At 44.1% G+C, this 20064-nt stretch overlaps 1 protein-coding gene across 1 annotated transcript in view; it reads right to left on the minus strand.

Moving 5' to 3' along the window:
* LOC137522943 (phospholipase A2 inhibitor 25 kDa subunit-like) overlaps positions 1 to 6053 on the minus strand; it is a 29245-nt gene extending 23192 nt beyond the window's left edge. Inside the window, exon 1 of the mRNA XM_068243102.1 lies at positions 5869 to 6053. Coding sequence (XP_068099203.1) covers positions 5869 to 5917 — 49 coding nt within the window. The 5' untranslated portion in view covers positions 5918 to 6053. The remainder of the gene's footprint in view (positions 1 to 5868) is intronic.
* Between the last annotated feature and the right edge of the window lie 14011 nt (positions 6054 to 20064).

Consider the following 20064-nt stretch of genomic DNA (forward strand, 5'->3'; position numbering starts at 1 on the left):
ACAGCCTGTCCGTCATGCTTCAAGCCTGAAAACCTTCAAACGGTAGCAGGAAAAAAGGGCGCTGGCGGCTAATGGATGAAAAGGTTAGGAAGGTGGGTTTTAGGGTTAAGCGTCAGGAAGGGGAGTTTTACAGTTAGGCATCAGGAAGGGGGGTTATAGGGAAGCAGGAAAAAAGGGCACCAGTGGCTAGTGGACAAAAAGGACACACCATAGACTCTAATGCAATTACCGTTAATAAGATAAAAAAGCAGAAAAAAGTGCGCCCGATAAATATTAACAACATTAGAATAGTTTTTGAAGTATGTTATCCTTTTAGAAGCTTGCAACATTATAGTTTTTGTCATATTATTTTGTTTATATGTACAGATTTTACGTTATCAAAGATTTTATTGTTTCTTTGTGTAAAAGGTTGTTTCTGAAGGGGGAGTGGTTAGGGTTAGGCACCACCGGGGGGTGGTTAGGGTAAAGCTCCACCCTGGGGGCGGTTAGTTTTAGGCAACACCAGGGGGGGGGTAGGGTTGGCACCACCAGGGGAGTGGTTAGGGTTAGGCACCACCAGGGGTTTAGGGTTAGGCACCACTGGGGGGGGGATAGGGTTAGGCACAACCAGGGGAGTGATTCGTTTTAGGCACCACCAGGGGAGGATTCTGTGTGGGGAAAGAGTTGGGTTGAGCTGTATTTCTGAATTACGTAACGATTTTTAACGTTAATATTTTTTCGTTATCAACTCCCATCTGGTTTAAAACAGTTTTTATTGTTAACAAATTTTGTTAACAATGTTTATTGTTATTGAGATTTTGTTATCCATCAGCGAAATTTCGTTATCCAGCTGGACCCTTTTTTCCCAGTGTCCTTTTTTCATGCATGCCTTCAAACGTCCTCTCAATATTACACCTGTTCAGACAAATCTACGCTCTCATTCATGCATTGGCTTGTAGATTTCCAATTCAGGCCCAATCACATCAAATGTCAGAACTTCTCCTTTCTTCTGCACACTGCAGGCTTAACATGACACAAGTTACATAAAATCAGCTGATATGACAGAGGCCAGCTTGGACCATGCTTTCCCTCCACATCAGGTTATATTTTACCCTTTGTACTCAGTAAACTAGTGTTCATATTTTCCTAACATTATATAAACAAAGAGTAAAAGACAAAGACCTTTAGACAGTGTTCTAAGCAAAAAATCAATATCTCTCTGCCCTATCAGAGAAATGTTCATTCTGACTTCTGTATTATTTACCACAAGCAGACAGACCAGCACCGCTGTCTGTAAGAATAGCTCTTTTATTCCATTAAAGTGGCAGCAGTGACAGACTGCTGTTTCGAGTTAACACTCTTTCTCAAACTGTTCATAGGCATAAAAATCATGTGACCATACACCTTTAAATAAACCATCTGTATTTTTTTAGGCATATGTTCTACTGTATGTGTGGAGACTAGCAAGGCCTGCACATGTGACTAGAGATGACTCGAACCTCCGATTTTGGGTTTGTGAACCGCGAACTTCCGCAAAGGTTTGCGAACCAGTGAACTCGGCGAACCGCAATAGACTTCAATGGGCAGGCAAATTGAAAAACTACAAACACTGTTTCTGGTGACAACAGTGATGGAAAAGATGTTTCAAGGGGTCTAACACCTGGAGGTGGTATGGCGGAGTGGGATACACGACAAAAGTCCCAGGGAAAATTACGGATTTGACGCAGGGCAGGGTTATAATGTTCATCTAGGAATGGTCGGACCTGACACCCATAATGTGGTGGTGCACCATCTTGCTGGAAAAACTCAAGGAACGTGCCAGCTTCAGTGCATAAAGAGGGAAACACATCATCATGTAGCAATTTCGCATATCCAGTGGCCTTGAGGTTGCCAAGATGGCCCCACTATCTTTGTACCCCATATACCACACTGTCATCTGCAGGCAATTGTCTATGTTGTGAAGATACGAGATGTGCAGCACCTGAAACTATGGATTCTGGAAGCTTGTGCTAGCATTTCTTCTGTGGTTTGTGAAGAGTGGGAGAAGAGGGTTGCATGCACAATCCAACACAATAGGCAGCACATTGAACACATTTTATAAGTGGTCAGAAATTATATTCTATTGAAAAAACTAAAGTTGGATTCAAAATGGCCGACTTCAAAATCACCACCATGGTCACCACCCATCTTGAAAAGTGCCCTACCTCACATATACTAATGTGCCAAAAACAGGAAGTTAATATCACTAACCATTCCCATTTTATCAACCACCTTAGCGGTAATGACGAGCTCAGCTCGTCCATTACCGCCGCAGTGGATATCTCCGGCCCCTGTGGGACGATTTTGATGATTTTTTTTCATACATGCAGCTAGCACTTTGTTAGCTGCCTGTGGGGTACGATCGTAAGGGAGCCCCCCCCCGCCCAGACCCCTTGCACAGCCTGGCCAATCAGTGCCAGGTTGCGCTATGGGGCTGGATCGGACACCCCCCTGACGCCATGACGTGGATGACGTCATCCCCATCGTCGCCATGGCGACGAGGGAAGCCAAGCAGAAAATCCCATTTACAACAGGATTTTCTGCTTGCTGTAAAAGCCAGTGGCAATCAGACTAGATGGGCAGATGCGCCCTCTAGTGGTGAATCATGTAGCTAACTTTAAGTTAGCTACAATGATTCAGAAAAATAAAAAATAAAAACTGTCTGCACGCCACCCTGGCAATTTTAATGTAACGCCAGGGTGGTTAAGGTGTATCCATATAACTGGCCCACCCTGTATATTATAATATATATATATATATATATATATATATATATATATATATATATATATATATATATTTATTTATTTATTTTTTGCCTACTAATAATATAAATTGGTGAAATGAAATTTGGCACACACATAGTACATTACCTGGAATAACATATAGGATACTTTTTATTCCCATAACCAAAAAGCAGGCGGAGACAAATACAAATTTCAGTGGGAAAATGTAAACTGCAGCCATTCTTACACTATTAATGGTAGGGTTCTCAAACTTTGCATAGTTGGTCACTGGGTGACTGGAATTAACAGTCTGAAAAATGGGTGGAGCCTACAAAAGCCAATCAAAATTCACCTATTGATTTCAAGGGGAATATTTAATTGATGCCACTATTGCACCGTGGATAGCACAAGCCTCAAACCTGGTACAGTTGTTCATTGAGTTACATGGATTCAAATTCAGAAAAGGGGGTGGAGCCACAAACAGCTAATCAGATTTGTTTTATTTCAATGCAAATTATTGATGCTAAAGACTGCAAAGCTCACAAATTTGGTCATTAAGTAACCATGTGTTAGGGTTAGAAAAAGTGGCAGCAGCCAACACCAGCCAAACACATACCCGGGCAATGTCGGGTCATCAGTGGGTAGAGACAAATACAAATTTCACTGGGAAAATGTAAACTGCAGCCATTCTTACACTGTTAATGGCAGGGTTCTCAAACTTTGCACAGTTGGTCACTGGGTAACTGGGATTAATATTCAGAAAAGTGGGTGGAGCCTACAAAAGCAAATCAAAATTCACCTATTGTTTTTCAAGGGGAATATTTAATTGCTGCCAATTTTGCACTGTTAATGGTACAAGCCTTAAACCTGGTACAGTTGGTCATTAGTGGACTGGGGTTTGAATTCATATAAGGGAGTGGAGCCACAACAAATTAGATGTGTTTCATTTCAATGCAAATTATTGATGTCAAAGACTGCAAAGCTCACAAACTAGATCATTGGGTAACAGAGTAATTGTGTGTAAGGGCCTGTTTCCACTACACGCAGATTGGATTCAGAATGGATGCAGAAAAACTGACTCCAATGAATGCCTATGGGAAAATCTGCATCAGAAAAATCGCGCTTAGTGGAAACAGGCCTATAGGCATTCATTGGAGTCAGTTTTCTGCATCCATTCTGCATCCAATCTGCGTGTAGTGGAAACAGGCCCTTAGAGTAAAAAAAAAAAAGCAAAAACCAGCCAGGCAACGCTGGGCCATAATATATATACACATACATATATACATATACATATACTTGTGTGCTGCATTTCCTATATGGGCTAGTGTGCTTGGAGCCAGTGTTCTGGGCTGTTGCTGCTTGGACTCGGTGATAGTAGAATATTGGTCAGTTTACCAATATTCTACTATGGCAATACCCTGTGCCCCTATTATCAGGCATTTTTACTGTACTCTTTGCTAGATTATTTTGAATGACAGGGCCCCTCCTCCTGCTGCCTGTCTCATGGCATTTCCACCTGACCCCCCTCCCCCCATCCCCCAGAAAAGAAGCACATTAACAGCCTGGTTTCATAGAGCCTCACCAGTCCCCACCATGGCACCAGGAATACTTTCTCTCAGAGAATGGCAGAGAGGAGAGGCGTGCCGCTGGATGAGTCAGACAGTTGCATCTGTCACTCACTGGCGGCAGCACGCTCCCTCCTCCAACTTGAGACGCCATCGTCAGCCAGACTCTCCCTCTGTCAGCTGCGTCTCTGCTGGTAGGTCAGGAGACGCGGTTGCCATGGAAACGTGCCGCGTGGTGGAGCAGGAGGAAGCTGCCTCCAACTTCTTTGACTCGGGCCTCCGTGCCTGCTTTACAAGACTGAAGCGGAGGGAGGAGGAGGAGACAGCTGAGGGAAGTTGAAGGTAGCTGCGGCCTGCCTGACGTTGTGGTAAAACGTCGGCGGCCGCAGAAGTTTATACAGCGGACAGGGGCGGCTGCACAGGGCTCCATGTGTCACCCCCTTCCATGAAGGGGGCGGGCCGCTTCTGCCGCTTGACAGTAGGAACACCACTGCTTTAAAGGTACTATGGAAGATGCCAGTACTATACTGTATAAATACGGAATGGTATTGTATACAATCAATGCAGACGTAGAAGATGATCCAAAATATATTTTTTGCTGGGAATAACAAAATATACTCTTAGAGCTGGCTCACACACGTGTGGTGCAGTCAGTGTGCACGGTCCACATGATCACACAAAAGTCTATTGACGTATGCGACTTCCAATCAGGCTCTATAGAATTGTGAACAGCAACATCTGTATATAACGTACAATAGATTATCTGTCTGTCTATTTCTGACTACCTATTGATCTATCTATGGTTCTTATTTAATTCACTTTTTCCCCTAGGTTGTAATTCTACACCTTATCAACACAATGCCTTTTAAGCTACCAGCAAGCAAGAAAAATAAAAATAAGAATCATTTTGATAGTATTTTTTTCATCTACTTTGTGATAGTTTTTCAATTGCTGAAAAGGTGTTTTTTAACAAAAGATGAAAAATGATCTCCTAGGAGAAAATGTTGGAGAAAAACTGAATTGTGTAAAGGCACGTACACACGCCATACCGCCGCAAACGAAGGGTCCGTCAGACCCTCCTGCTGGGCGGACGTTCAGCCGACAGTAGCAGTAGCGCGTACGCGCTGTCGGCAGACTGATAAGACTGTTTCTGAATGTCCGTCCAGTGGGAGAGTCTGACGGACCCGTCGCATGTTGCAATTGAAAAAGTACATATAAGTTGGTGAAAAAAAGTACCATCACAATGATTTCGTGTATTTTCTTGCTTGCTGGTGGGTTAAAAGGTACTCTATGGCAAAGTGTTAAAATATCACCTAGAAAAAAAACTCAGGAGAAAAACGTAATTGCATACGGGCCAATGTGTCTACCATTTCTCTTTATCTTTTTCAAGCTTTTCATATTTGCTATCTATCTATCTATCTATCTATCTATCTATCTATCTATCTATCCATCCATCCATCCATGCATTGGTTAACTTATTTTTTAGACTAAACTTAATAATAAACATTCTATAAACAACACAAGATTCTGTTTTGAAAATAAGTTTATAAAATGCTTACAGGAGGCTGCACAGGCCAAGATGATTAGAATTCCAAAAATAGGTGACATCACTGCCGTGTGGAGTGAGCTGGATGCCGTCTCACGAACTGAAGGGACGTTTTGGTAGAAGACAGCTTTAACTGTTTTTCATAATGAGTGGGATCAGTTGGATGTCAACCCAGGACACACAGATTTATACTGTGTTTAATCTACGGGAGAATAACAGTACCTTTGAAGAATTAAGCAATGATTAATCTCAATGCAAACATATTATGGTGCCAGTGCCACCTCTCTCTAAGACATCACTCTCACAAAGCACAAATTCCAATGAGGGTTGAGACTGGACAAAATTGATGTTGATATAAAGTGTAACTTATAATCTATATATATAAAATCGTTTGTATGTATGTATGTATGTATGTATAGAAAAACAAAAGTTTGCTTTCTTAAAACAGACAGAATTTGCGATAATTCAGGTTTTGGAGTGTGTAAGGGACTAACGCACTCCAATGAGGGGTGTGTGTGTGTGTGTGTGTGTGTGTGTGTGTGTGTGTGTGTGTGTGTGTGTGTGTGTGTGTGTGTGTGTCGCGATCACTCGGAAACGCCTTGCGTCCCCCCTGCACACCTGGATGGAGCTACAAACAGCAAATCAGATTTCACCCATTCAGGTTAATGGCAAAAATGTAAAAGGCTGCCATTCTCACAGTAATCAAGCCAGAGTCCCCACACTTCGCACAGTTGGTCAATTGGTGACCGAGGTTACTAATCAAGGAAAAGTGGGCGGAGCATAAAACAGCCAATCAAATTTCAGCCATTCATTTTAAATGGGAAAATGTAAACTGCAGCCATTCTTACACTGTTAATCGCAGGGTTTTCAAACTTGCCACACTTGATCACTGGGTGAATGAGATTAAGATTCAGGAAAGTGGGTGGAGCCTACAACAGCCAATCAATATTCACCTATTGATTTGCAAGGGGAATTGTAAAGGATAGCGGAGATACCGCCGCATGGCCAAGCGGCATGGCGGCTATCTCCGCGTATCAGCCGGCGACCTCTGCCACGCAGCTACATGCTGCTGCTTTGCCTGGTCCTTCTAGTGCACATAGATTGAGAGCTACGCGCGCGCGCGCGCATCAGGCGACAGGACCTTTATGCAAGTAAAAGAGGAGTCAGCTGATCAGCCGGTCAGCTGACTCCAGTAGTGCTCCGGATTGGCTGAGTGACTGGGGCGGCGCTGTGGAGTGCTCTGAGTATATATAGGACCTGCCTGTCAGTTGCTGGCTGTCTGCTGTTGCAAATGCTAACGTGTTAGCGCTCAGACCCTAGTCAGATCCTACAGTGTGCTAGAACCAGCTGGAGCTGGGGATCCACACTTAGCCAGTTTCCGTTGATAGCTTAAAGTACTAATTGCATTGTGTTATCTGTGTACTATACCTTAGTCTAGATCCCAGGTGTTGAAACCAACGACTTCACACCTAGACTAGGATATTGCTACATTGCTATTGTTTATCTGTTATGACCTTCTGCTTCCTTGACTACCCTCCTGTTTGCTGATTCGGTACCTCTGCCTATCTGATTATTGTTGCCGACTCTGCCTTCCGTCTTTGTACTTTATCTGTCCGTACGTTGCCTAACCTGCTTGTCTGACCTTCCTGTCCTCACTAGTGGGCCTAGCCATTAGTGAGGAATCTCTAAGAGCTGTCACCTACTCCTTAGGTGATCAGCCCTTGCAGCACTGTCTGTAACACTTGAAATCGGGTGCTATCTTATTTTGAGTTGAGGCCTAACTTGTCAGGAACTGAGCGTCAGAGGGTAACATTTATAAAGACCCTTTTGTCAGGAGATTCACAAACCTGGGCATATAGTCTTCATTCAGAGCATGAGGCGTTATCCTCAGTTCAGGAATTTTTTAAGGCCATGGCCATTATATATGATGATCCGGATATTGCTTCCACTGCTGAAAGAAAACTAAAGACCCTCAGGCAGGGTCGTGATCCGGTGGAGGTTTATGGTGCGGAGTTCAGGAAGTGGGCTGTGTCAGCTAGATGGGGAACATATGCTCTATTAGACTGTTTTCTGTCAGGTTTATCTGATGCAGTTTCTGATTTGATGTTAGGACATCCTAAACCCAAGTCCATAGACGATGCAATTTCTTTAGCAGTACAGGTAGATCGTCGCTTACCCTATCAGAAACAGAATGCTGTGAGATATGTCTCCTACGCCTCCTCTCCACCCTCGTCACCTCCGCCTGAGCCAATGCAAATCGGACACTCTAGGTTGACGCAGGTGGAAAAGAATCGCAGAAAATCAGAAAGACTCTGTCTATACTGTGCTGAGGAGGGTCACATGGATTGGTTCAGAATTGTCCTAAGAAGTCGGGAAACGCTGCCGCTTAGGTGTAGTCAGAGGTAATACCCTAGGCGAGCAGTCTTTACCTCTAAACAATAATCGTCTGCTCCTTCCATGTTCCATTACATGGGAAGGTCAGGCCATATCAACAGAAGCCTTTGTGGACTCCAGCTCTGCAGCCAATTTTATAGATTATGATTTTGTAAAAAAATTGGGGATTCCCTTACTCCCTCTAGACTGGCAGATTCTGGTCACAGCGGTGGATGACTCTCCGTTACAGAGTAGACAACCTCTTTCCCAAACCCCCTTATTATTGTGTAATATAGGGGTGTTACATAAAGAGAAGTTACAGTTCCTTGTCCTGCACATGGCAACCTCTACCATTATCCTTGGTATGCCCTGGTTGCAACTCCACTCCCCTCAGATTGACTGGGCTTCAGGTCAGCTACAGAGCTGGTCAACCCATTGTCATCATCATTGTTTGGAGAGAGTTGCTGTTTGCGCTACCAAGATACAGGTCAAAGGGGTGCCAGTACAGTATGCAGAATTCGCCGACATGTTCTGTCCAAAGTCTGCAGATAAACTCCCGCCTCACCGGAGTTTCGATTGTCCCATAGAATTAAGATCTGGTTGTATGCCTCCTAGAGGTCATCTTTATAATCTGTCAGGACCGGACAAAGTGGCAATGCAGGAATACATTATAGAAAACTTGGCCAAAGGCTTCATCCGTCCTTCCCGGTCACCAGCCGGGGCTGGCTTCTTTTTCGTACAGAAAAAGGACGGTGGGCTTAGACCCTGCATTGACTATCGTGGTTTGAATAAGATCACAGTAAAAAATCATTACCCGTTGCCGCTGATTGACGATTTGTTTGCTCAGGTAACCAATGCCAGTATCTTCTCCAAGTTGGACCTGCGAGGTGCATACAACCTGGTACGCATTAGGGACGGTGACGAATGGAAGACGGCATTCAACATGCCCAACAGGCATTACGAGTATTTGGTTATGCCCTTCGGGTTGTGTAATGCCCCTGCCGTCTTCCAGGAGTTAATCAATGAGGTTTTCAGGGAGGTACTGGGGAAATTTGTGCTAGTGTATCTAGACGACATACTGATTTTCTCTCCTAATTTGACAGAACATTGTAAGCACGTCAAGTTTGTTTTAAGAAAATTAAGACAGAATTCACTGTACGCAAAGTTAGAAAAGTGCCTCTTCGAGGTCACTACAGTTCCTTTTTTGGGATATATTATATCCACTTCTGGTCTCTCAATGGATCCAGAAAAAGTCTCTGCTGTTTTGGAGTGGCCCCAACCTGTAGGATTGAAGGCACTCCAAAGATTTCTTGGTTTCGCCAATTGCTACAGAAAATTCATCAAGGGGTTCTCCTCGGTAGTGTCACCCCTCACCAACACTTACTAAAAAGGGGGCTGACACTTACCACTGGTCGTCAGAGGCACAGTCCGCCTTTGCCACACTGAAAAAAATTGTTCTGTTCTGCTCCCATTCTGAGACACGTGGATGTCACCTTCCCTTTCATTGTTGAGGTCGATGCATCAGAAATTGGGGTTGGGGCTGTACTGTCTCAGCGCTCCGGTCTGCAAGGCAAACTACACCCATGTGCCTTCTTTTCTCGTAGGTTCTCTCCTGCCGAGAGGAACTACGATATTGGCAATCGAGAGCTCTTGGCCATTAAGTTAGCCTTTGAAGAATGGCGCCATTGGCTGGAAGGGGCAGAACATACCATCACAGTCTATACAGACCATAAAAACTTGGAGTACATAGAAGGGGCCAAAAGACTTAGTCCCCGACAGGCCCGTTGGCCCTTATTCTTTTCAAGATTCAGATTTGTCATAACGTATACACCAGGTAGTAAGAACGTCAAAGCAGACGCTCTATCTAGGTGTTTCGAGCCAGAGACAGTTCAGCCTTCAACCCCTGAGACCATCCTACCTCAAAAGGTGGTGTTGGCAGCTACCGAAACCTGGGAGGACTGGACGGTTACTCTAGGGCCCTATCAACAAGACATTCCAGAAGGAAAGCCTGAGGGAGTTATGTTTGTACCAATTCCTTTTCGCCTACAACTTTTACAATTATTCCATTCTCATAAGAATGCTGGGCATCCCGGGGCTGCTCGAACTCAGGATCTATTGGCCAGATGTGTATGGTGGCCTTCGCTGGCACTTGATTGTAAAGAGTTTGTGAGAGAGTGCTCAGTTTTTGCTAGAAGTAAGCCCTCTCGCCAGGCACCAGTGGGTACATTACAACCCCTACCAGTGCCAAATGAACCCTGGAATCATTTGTCAATGGACTTTGTAGGAGAACTCCCTAAGTCTGAGGGCAAGACGGTCATTTGGGTGGTAGTTGATAGGTTCAGTAAGATGGCTCATTTCGTCCCTCTGAAAGGACTCCCCTCGGCCCAGGAGTTAGCTGATCTCTTCATTCAGCACGTTTTCCGGCTGCATGGCATCCCGGAGAACGTGGTGTCAGATAGGGGAGTCCAGTTTGTGTCAAAATTCTGGAAAGCCTTTTGCCATCAGTTAGGTATGGACCTTTCGTTTTCATCAGGCTACCACCCACAGACCAATGGTCATACTGAAAGAGTTAACCAGTCCCTTGAACAATTCCTCAGATGTTATGTGGCAGATGCACAGTCAGATTGGGTAAAGTTCCTGCCATTCGCGGAATTTGCACATAATAATCTGAAGAGTTCCTCTTCAGGATTTTCCCCTTTTCAGGTAGTTTCGGGAAAATCTCCCAAGTTTTCTCCATTACCTGTGGCATCTACCCCGTTTCCGGCCCTGGAGGATTGGCAAAGGGCATTAAAGGAGATCTGGGTGTTGGTTGAAAGGAATTTGGGAAAAGCTTTCCAGACTCAGAAGAAACAGGCAGATAAGAGACGGTCTGTAGAGTGGAAGTTTTCTCCAGGGGACATTGTGTCGGTATCTACTCGGCATTTAGCGTTAAAACAACCGTCACCTAAGTTAGGACCCAGATTTGTAGGCCCATACCCAGTGTCCAGAAAGATTAATGAGGTCACTTATGCGATTGATCTCCCAGCCAGCATAAGAGGTGTGAGATCATACCATGTTTCCCTGTTGAAGCCTGCGGTGCATGTGGATTCCTCTCCCCCCCCCCCACACCCTGTGATGGTTGACGACCAACCTGAGTATGAGATCGAGAAGATATTGGATTCTCGATTAGTGCAAAATTCTGTACAATATCTGGTCCACTGGAAGGGGTATGGTCTGGAGGAGAGAACTTGGGTGCCGGATTGTCGCATGCATGCGGAGGAATTAAAGAAAGAGTTTCATGACTTACACACTGAGAAGTTGGGTAGGAAGTGTCCGGGGTCCATTCCTCGGGTAGGGGGGGGGGGGTTACTGTAAAGGATAGCAGAGATACCGCCGCATGGCCAAGCGGCCTCTGCCGGCCTCAGCCGGCGGCCTCTGCCGCGCAGCTACATGCTGCTGCTTTGCCTGGTCCTTCTAGTGCACATAGATTGAGAGCTACGCACGCGCGCGCCAGGAGACAGGACCTTTATGCAAGTAAAAGAGGAGTCAGCTGATCAGTCGGTCAGCTGACTCCAGTAGTGCTCCGGATTGGCTGAGTGACTGGGGCGGCGCTGTGGAGCGCTCTGAGTATATATAGGACCTGCCTGTCATTTGCTGGTTGTCTGCTGTTGCAAATGCTAACGTGTTAGCGCTCAGACCCTAGTCAGATCCTACAGTGTGCTAGAACCAGCTGGAGCTGGGGATCCACACTTAGCCAGTTTCCGTTGATAGCTTAAAGTACTAATTGCATTGTGATATCTGTGTACTATACCTTAGTCTAAATCCCAGGTGTTGAAACCAAGGACTTCACACCTAGACTAGGATATTGCTACATTGCTATTGTTTATCTGTTATGACCTTCTGCTTCCTTGACTACTCTCCTGTTTGCTGATTCGGTACCTCTGCCTATCTGATTATTGTTGCCGATTCTGCCTGAACCTATACACCGAATCAGCCTTCCGTCTTTGTACTTTATCTGTCCGTACGTTGCCTACCCTGCTTGTCTGACCTTCCTGTCCTCACTAGTGGGCCTAGCCATTAGTGAGGAATCTCTAAGAGCTGTCACCTACTCTTTAGGTGATCAGCCCTTGCAGCACTGTCTGTAACACTTGCTCCTCAAGTGTCCGCTAGCTGCAGTAGAGTCTTAATCACCTGCTCCTCAGGTGATCATCCTTGCAGTACAGTCAGTGGTCCCTGCTCCTCAGGTGTCAACTGGCTGCAGTACAGTCTGAATCTCCTGCTCCTCAGGAGATTCTTGGCTGTAGTGTAGTCTTAATCACCTGCTCCTCAGGTGATCATCCTTGCAGCACAGCCAGTGATCCCTGCTCCTCAGGTGTCCACTGGCAGCAGTACAGTCTGAATCCCCTGCCCCTAAGGGGATCCGTGGTTGCAGTATTGTCTGAATCTCCCGCTCCTCGGGAGATCTCCTCTTCTCATTACTGTTGCACCAAAACACAATCCCACATTGGTTGTCCCGTGTCTAGCTATACTAGCATTATTGGTGATTCTGCAGATCACCACATAATCAGGTATAGTATCTGTATTATTGGTGATACTGCAGATCACCAATAATCAGAAAAATCTGTGTTGCTGACACCGATCGTTACAGGAATATTCACATTGCTGCCATTCTTACACTGTTTATGTCAGAGGCTTCAAACTAGCTACAGTTGGTCATTGGGTGACAGGGGTTCAATTTCACTAAAGGGGCAGGACCACAAACAGCCAATCACATTTCCTCGGTGGGTAAACTGCTTCCATTCACACATTTTTGATGCCAGGAACCTGAAAGCTCACAAACTTGGTCATTGAGTGATTGTGTGTCAAAGTTACAAAAAGTGGGTGGAGCCAAAAACAAATTTTACTGGTCAAATATGATAGTAGCAAAAAAGTTTCTGTACCGTGTTAGCCAAACAAATTATATAGGTAGAAAAAAACAACGTTTTGTAAAAAATAATACCTTTTAATGGCTAACTAATAGAGTTAAATGATGCAAGCTTTCTGGGATCTAGTCCCCTTCTTCAGGCATATTTCCAGATGTAAGCTGAAGTAAAACACTGATGCAGATAAATGGTAAACACGAAGATGACAGTTGTGCTGGTTACTGTTTATCCGTTAGGTGTCAGGTGATCAGCAGGCTGAAGCCAGTGAGTTAGTGCAACCATACATGAAATCGTCTGAAGGATGTTTTTCCTGATTTACCACTGCTTGCTTTCAGACAACCTCCCAATTTGAGACAAATGATTATCAGAAGTGCATTATCTATACCAGAAACTCCAGGCACATTACCCTGCAATAACACAAGGTGTGAGACCTGCCCTTATATCTTGAGCACAAGCCAAATACAAATACCAAACTCACAGAAATATCATCAAATACAAGATCAATTTTCCTGTGAGTCATCCAATGTTGTATACATGATACGCTGCATGAAATGCCCCTCAAGAGGAATCTATATAGGAGAAACAGGACAAAAACTGCGCACAAGAATGAACCATCACCGCTTTAAAATCAATGAAGGTAAAATGGACACACCAGTGGGCCAACACTTCTGTGAACCAGGACACAGCATGCAAGATCTAAAAGTACTTGTTCTTAAGGGTAACTTCAAAAATGATCAATCAAGAAAAATTTCTGAGTACAAATTTATGAAAATGTTCAAGACATTAACAGAAGGTTTAAATTGTGGAACAGGATTCGGAGCTAGTCTACTTTAGGGGACCCACCGCAAATCCCCATAGAGAATTTCACCTGGGCTGCAAAACGGAACAAATGTCTTCCGTTTGCTTGTTTAAACCTCCACAAGCCTTATATCCCTGGGTAGCTAAGCAGGTCCTCTAATGAATTTTGCGGTTTCGGTCAAAAAAAAGTTGGAACTGACTGTACAGGAGCCGCCGAACGGCCGCAATTTCGGGTCCGTCAGCCATCTTGGTTCTGCTCTGCAGGTCGTTTCTTCCTCCTCATTGGAGGGAATTGTTAGGTGGGGGCGTGCCAGCTTCTGTCGGCAGCTAACGAACCCTCCAATGAGGAGAAAGAAAGGACCTGCACAGCAGAATGAAGATGGCCGACGGAACCGAGATGAAGGCCGTTCGGCGGCTCCTACACAGCCCATTTCAACTTTTTTTGGACCGAAAACCTCACAGTTCGTTACAGGATATGCTTACCTATCCGTGGGTATAAGGCTTGTGGGGGTTTAAACAAGGTGAAAGCGGACATTTGTTCCGTTTCTGCAGACCAGCTGAAAGTGTCTATGGGGATTTGCGGTGGGTCCCCTAAAGTAGACTAGGTCCCAGGATTCATGACACCTTATGTAACATGATTGATTTGGCTTCATGATCTTCAGAAACCTGCTGGATTTCATGTATGGTTGCACTAACTTACTGGCTTCAGCCTGCTGATCACCTGACACCTAACGGATAAACAGTAACCAGCACAACTGTCATCTTCGTGTTTACCATTTATCTGCATCAGTGTTTTACTTCAGCTTACATCTGGAAATATGCCTGAAGAAGGGGACTAGATCCCAGAAAGCTTGCATCATTTAACTCTATTAGTTAGCCATTAAAAGGTATTATTTTTTACAAAACGTTGTTTTTTTCTACCTATATAACTGGTCAAATATAAACTGCAGCCCTTCTTACGCTGTTTATGGCAGGGTTCTCAAACTTTGCACAGGTGGTCACTGGGTGACTGAGATTAATATTCAGGGAAGTGGGTGGAGCCTACAACAGCCAATCAAAATTCATCTGTTGACTTTCAAGGGGAATATTTCCATTTTTACACTGTTAATAGCAGATGCCTCAAACCTGCTACAGTTGGTCATTGGGTGACTGGGTTTCAAATGCTGTTTAATTTGTATGGGAATATAGTAGCAAAAAAGCTTCTGTACCGTGTTAGCCAAAAAAATTATATAGGTAGAAAAAACAAAGTTTTGTAAAAAATAATACCTTTTAATGGCTAAATGATAGAGTTAAATGATGCAATCTTTCTGGGATCTAGTCCCCTTCTTCAGGCATATTTCCAGATGTTAGCTGAAGTAAAACACTGATGCAGGCAAATGGTGAACACGAAGATGACAGTTGTGCTGGTTACTGCCTATCCGTTAGGTGTCAGGTGGTCAGCAGGCTCACTGGCCCCAGCCTGCTGATCACCTGACACCTAACGGATAAACAGTATTATTATTATTATTATTACTTAGTATTTATATGGCGCGGACATTTTCTGCAGTGCTGTACAGAGTGTATATATAGTCTAGTCACTAACTGTCCCTCAGAGGAGCTCACAATCTAGTCCCTACTATAGTCATATGTCTATGTATGTATAATGTAGTGTATATATTGTAGTCTAGGGCCAATTTTTTTTTCTTTAGGGGAAAGCCAATTAACTTATCTGTATGTTTTTGGGATGTGGGAGGAATCCGGAGTTCCCGGAGGAAACCCACACAGACACGGGGAGAACATACAAACTCCTTGCAGATGTTGACCTGGCTGGGATTCGAACAAGGCGAGGCAAGGCGAGAGCGCTAACCACTACGCCACCGTGCTGCCCAGTAACCACAGTTGTGCAGTAACCAGCACAACTGTCATTTTCGTGTTTACCATTTGCCTGCATCAGTGTTTTACTGGCGCTTTGAGTCCGCCAAAAGAAAAGCGCGATATAAATATTTTTTTTTTTTTTTTTTTTACTTCAGCTAACATCTGGAAATATGCCTGAAGAAGGGGACTAGATCCCAGAAAGCTTGCATCATTTAACTCTATCAGTTAGCCATTAAAAGGTATTATTTTTTACAAAACTTTGTTTTTTCTACCTATGGGAATATACAAATTATTGATGCCAAAGACCCCAATGCTCACAAACTTGGTCATTGAGTGTTTGTGTGTTAGGGTTAGAAAAAGTGGGCAGAGTCAGCACCAGCCAAATACATACCCGGGCAGCTAGTGTGCAATAAAAAAAAATAGATTCTAGAACAGATACATAAAAAGCTCAGTGCTGGGCATCATGTGCCAAAACCATCTGCTCTGAGTAGAATCCCTTTATGGTGAACTCAAAGGGATCAGGAAAAGTAGTTTACTATATCAGACCTTTACTATATCAGAATTGGTCATGCATGTTATATTTATGCAGATGTTACTATAACAAGACTCCACTGTATAATAGAAATGCTAGAATATAAAAACAAAAGGTTTTAGGTATAAGACACAGGGGAGAGACCAAATTGCAACTTGTGATTAGACACAAATGAGGGGGAAGTTAGGCTTAACTCTCTAAATACATACTGGATGCATTTCACTCTATTTTCCTTCTGTCCTGTACAACAGTTCAGGTCCACTTTAAAATTACACATGGTGTGTACAGCAAGCAAAGTGGACGTGACCATGAAATATGGTAGGGGTACAGTTGTGTAACTGGCCAAGTGTGTCTCCAGACCTAAACCCTATTGAACCTCCCATGGGACATCTTCAAACGGATGTTGGAGGAGCACAAGGTCTCTAACATACACCAGCTTCATCATGGAGGAGTGAAAGAGGATTCCAGTAGTAACTTGTGAAGCTCTAGTGCGCTTCATGCCCAAGAGAGCAGTGCTGGAAAATGGTGGACACAAAAAATAGTGTCTCTTTGGGCAAAATTTTGCCATTCACCACTTTTGTTGCCAGCAGTCTTAACATTAATGGTGGTGTGTTGAGTTATTGTAATGGGATAGCAAATGTACCCGGTTATACAAGCTGTACACTGACTACTTTACATTGTGATAAAATGTCATATCTTCAGTGTTGTCCCATGGGAAAAAAAAAAAAAAAATTATATCTATATATATAAAATCGGATGTATGTGTGTGTGTGTGTGTGTGTGTGTGTGTATGTGTGTGTGTGTGTATGTGCCGCGATCACTCGAAAACCCCTTGACCGATTTGAACGAAACTTGGTATACAGGTTCCTTACTACCTGGGATGATAGGTTCTGGGGGTCTCGCGGCCCCCCTGCCCACCTGGGCGGAGCTACAAACAGCAAATCAGATTCCACCCATTCAAGTCAATGGAAAAAATGTAAAAGGCTGCCATTCTCACAGTAATCAAGCCAGAGTCCCCACACTTGGCACAGTTGGTCACTTGGTGACCGAGGTTACAAATCCAGGAAAAGCGGGTGGAGCATAAAACAGCCAATCAAAATTCAGCCATTCCTTTTAAATGGGAAAAAATGCAGCCATTCTTACACTGTTAATCGCAGGGTTCTCAAACTTGCCACACTTCGCCACTGGGTGAATAAGATTAAGATTTTGGAAAGTGGGTGGAGCCTACAACAGCCAATCAAAATTCACCTATTGCGTTTAAAGGGGAATATTTAAACTGCTGCCATTCTTACACTGTTTATGGCAGAGGCTTCAGACTTGCTGCAGTCAGTCATTAGGTGACTGGGGTCCAAATTCACTAAAGGGGCGGGGCCACAAACAGCCAATCAGATTTCTTTGCTGGATAAACTGCTTCCATTCACACAATTTTGATGCCAGGAACCTGAAAGCTCACAAAATTGGTCATTGAGTGACTGTGTGACAAGGTTACACAAAGTGGGTGGAGCCAAAAACACATTTTACTGGGAAAATATAAACTGCAGCCATTCTTACACTGTTAATGGCAGGGTTGTCAAACTTTGCACAGTTGGTCATTGAGTGAATGTGATTAAGATTTTGGGAAGTGGGTAGAGCCTACAACAGCCAATCAAAATTCAACTTTTGATTGTCAAAGGGAATATTTAAACTGCAACCATTCTTATACTGTTAATAGCAGATGCCTCAAACCTGGTACAGCTGGGCACTGGGTGACTGGGGTTCAAATTCAGAAAGGGGCGGAGCCACAAACAGCCAATCAGATATACAAAGTATTGATACCAAGGATCCCAAAGCTGATAAACTTGGTAATTGAGTGACTATATGTCAAGGTTACAAAAAGTGGGCGGTGCCAGAAACTTAATTTTTTACATGGCAGGGTTCCCAAACTTGATACAATTGGCCACTGGGTGCCTGGGATTATTATTCAGAAATGTGGGTGGAGCCTACAACAGCCAATCAAAATTCAGCTATTGATTTTCATGGGGAATATTTACATTGCTACCATTCTTACACTGTTAATGGCAGAGGCCTCAAACCTGATACAGTCAGTAATGGGGACCAAATTCACTAAAGGCGGTGGAGCCACAAACAGCCAATCAGATTTGTTAGATTGATTTCAGCCATTCTGTTATTGGCAGGGTTCTCAAACTTGACACAGTTGGCCACTGGGTGACTAGGATTAATATTTAGGAAAGTGGGTGGAGTGTACAGCAGCCAATCAAAATTCATCTTTTGATTTTCAAGGGGAATATTTACATTGCTGCCATTCTTGCACTGTTAATGGCACAGATTATTATACAGAAAAGTGGGTGGAGCCTAAAAAAAACAATCAAAATTCACCTGTTGATTTTCAAAGGGAATATTAAAATTGCTGCCATTCTTGCACTGTTAATGGCACAAGCCTCAAACCTGGTACAGTTGATCATTGGGTCACTGGGGTTCAAATTCAGAAAAGGGGATAGAGGAGGCATGGGCAAACTTGGCCCTCCAGCTGTTGAGGAACTACAAGTCCCACAATGCATTGCAGGAGTCTGACAGCCACAGTCATGACTCATAAAGGCAAATGCATTGTGGGATTTGTAGTTCCTTAACAGCTGGAGGGCCAAGTTTGCCCATGCCTGTGATAGAGCCACAAACAGCCAATCAGATGTTTCATTTCACTGGGAAAATACAAATTATTGATGCCAAGGACCCAAAGCTCACAAACATGGTCATTGAGTGACTGTGTGTCCAGTTTACAAAAAGTGGGCGGAGCCAAAAACAAATTTCAATGGGAAAATGTAAACTGCAGCCCTTCTTCACTGTTAATGGCAGGGATCTCAAACTTTGCCAAGATGGTCACTGGGTGACTGAGATTAATATTCAGGGAAGTGGGTGGAGCCTATAATAGCCAAAATAGCCAAAATAGTCAAAATTCACCTGTTGATTTTCAAAAGGAATATTTAAATTGCTGCCATTTTTACACTGGTATTAGCAGATCAGAGCAGTTTCTAGGCTAAATTTCACCCAGGGCGAGGGTGTAAAAATCGCCCCCCACCCCACCCCCATGGAGCCAGGCATAGGTGCCCGCAGTACAGGTTGAACAGGTTAGCTACGTAGGTGCCTCCAGTATAGGGTAGCCTGCATAGTTGCCCCCAGTGTAGGTTAGATAGGTAGGTGCCTGCTTTATAGGTTATCTACGTTGGTGCCTCCAGTATAGGGTAGCCCGTATAGTTGCCACCAGTGTGGGTTAGATAGGTAGGTGCCCCCAGTATAGTTTAGATAGGTAGGTGCCCGCAGTATAGGTTAGATAGGTAGGTTCCCGCAGTATAGGTTCGATAGGTAGGTTCCCCCAGTATGGGTTAGATCGGTAGGTTCCCCCAGTATAGGTTCAATAGGTAGGTTCCCCCAGTATAGGTTAGATAGGTAGGTCCCCCCAGTATGGGTTAGATAGGTAGGTTCCTGCAGTTTAGGATAGTTAGGTAGGTTCCCGCAGTATAGCTTGGCTAGGTAGGTTCCCGCAGTATAGGTTAGTTAGGTAGGTTCCCGCAGTATAGGTTAGTTAGGTAAGTTCCCGCAGTATAGGATAGTTAGGTAGGTTCCCACAGTATAGCTTGGCTAGGTAGGTTCTCGCAGTATAGGTTAGTTAGGTAGGTTCCCGCAGTATAGGTTAGTTAGGTAGGTTCCCGCAGTATAGGTTAGTTAGGTAGGTTCCCGCAGTATAGGATAGTTAGGT

This window comes from Hyperolius riggenbachi, chromosome 6, assembly GCF_040937935.1.
Source record: "Hyperolius riggenbachi isolate aHypRig1 chromosome 6, aHypRig1.pri, whole genome shotgun sequence".
Lineage (NCBI taxonomy): Eukaryota > Metazoa > Chordata > Amphibia > Anura > Hyperoliidae > Hyperolius > Hyperolius riggenbachi.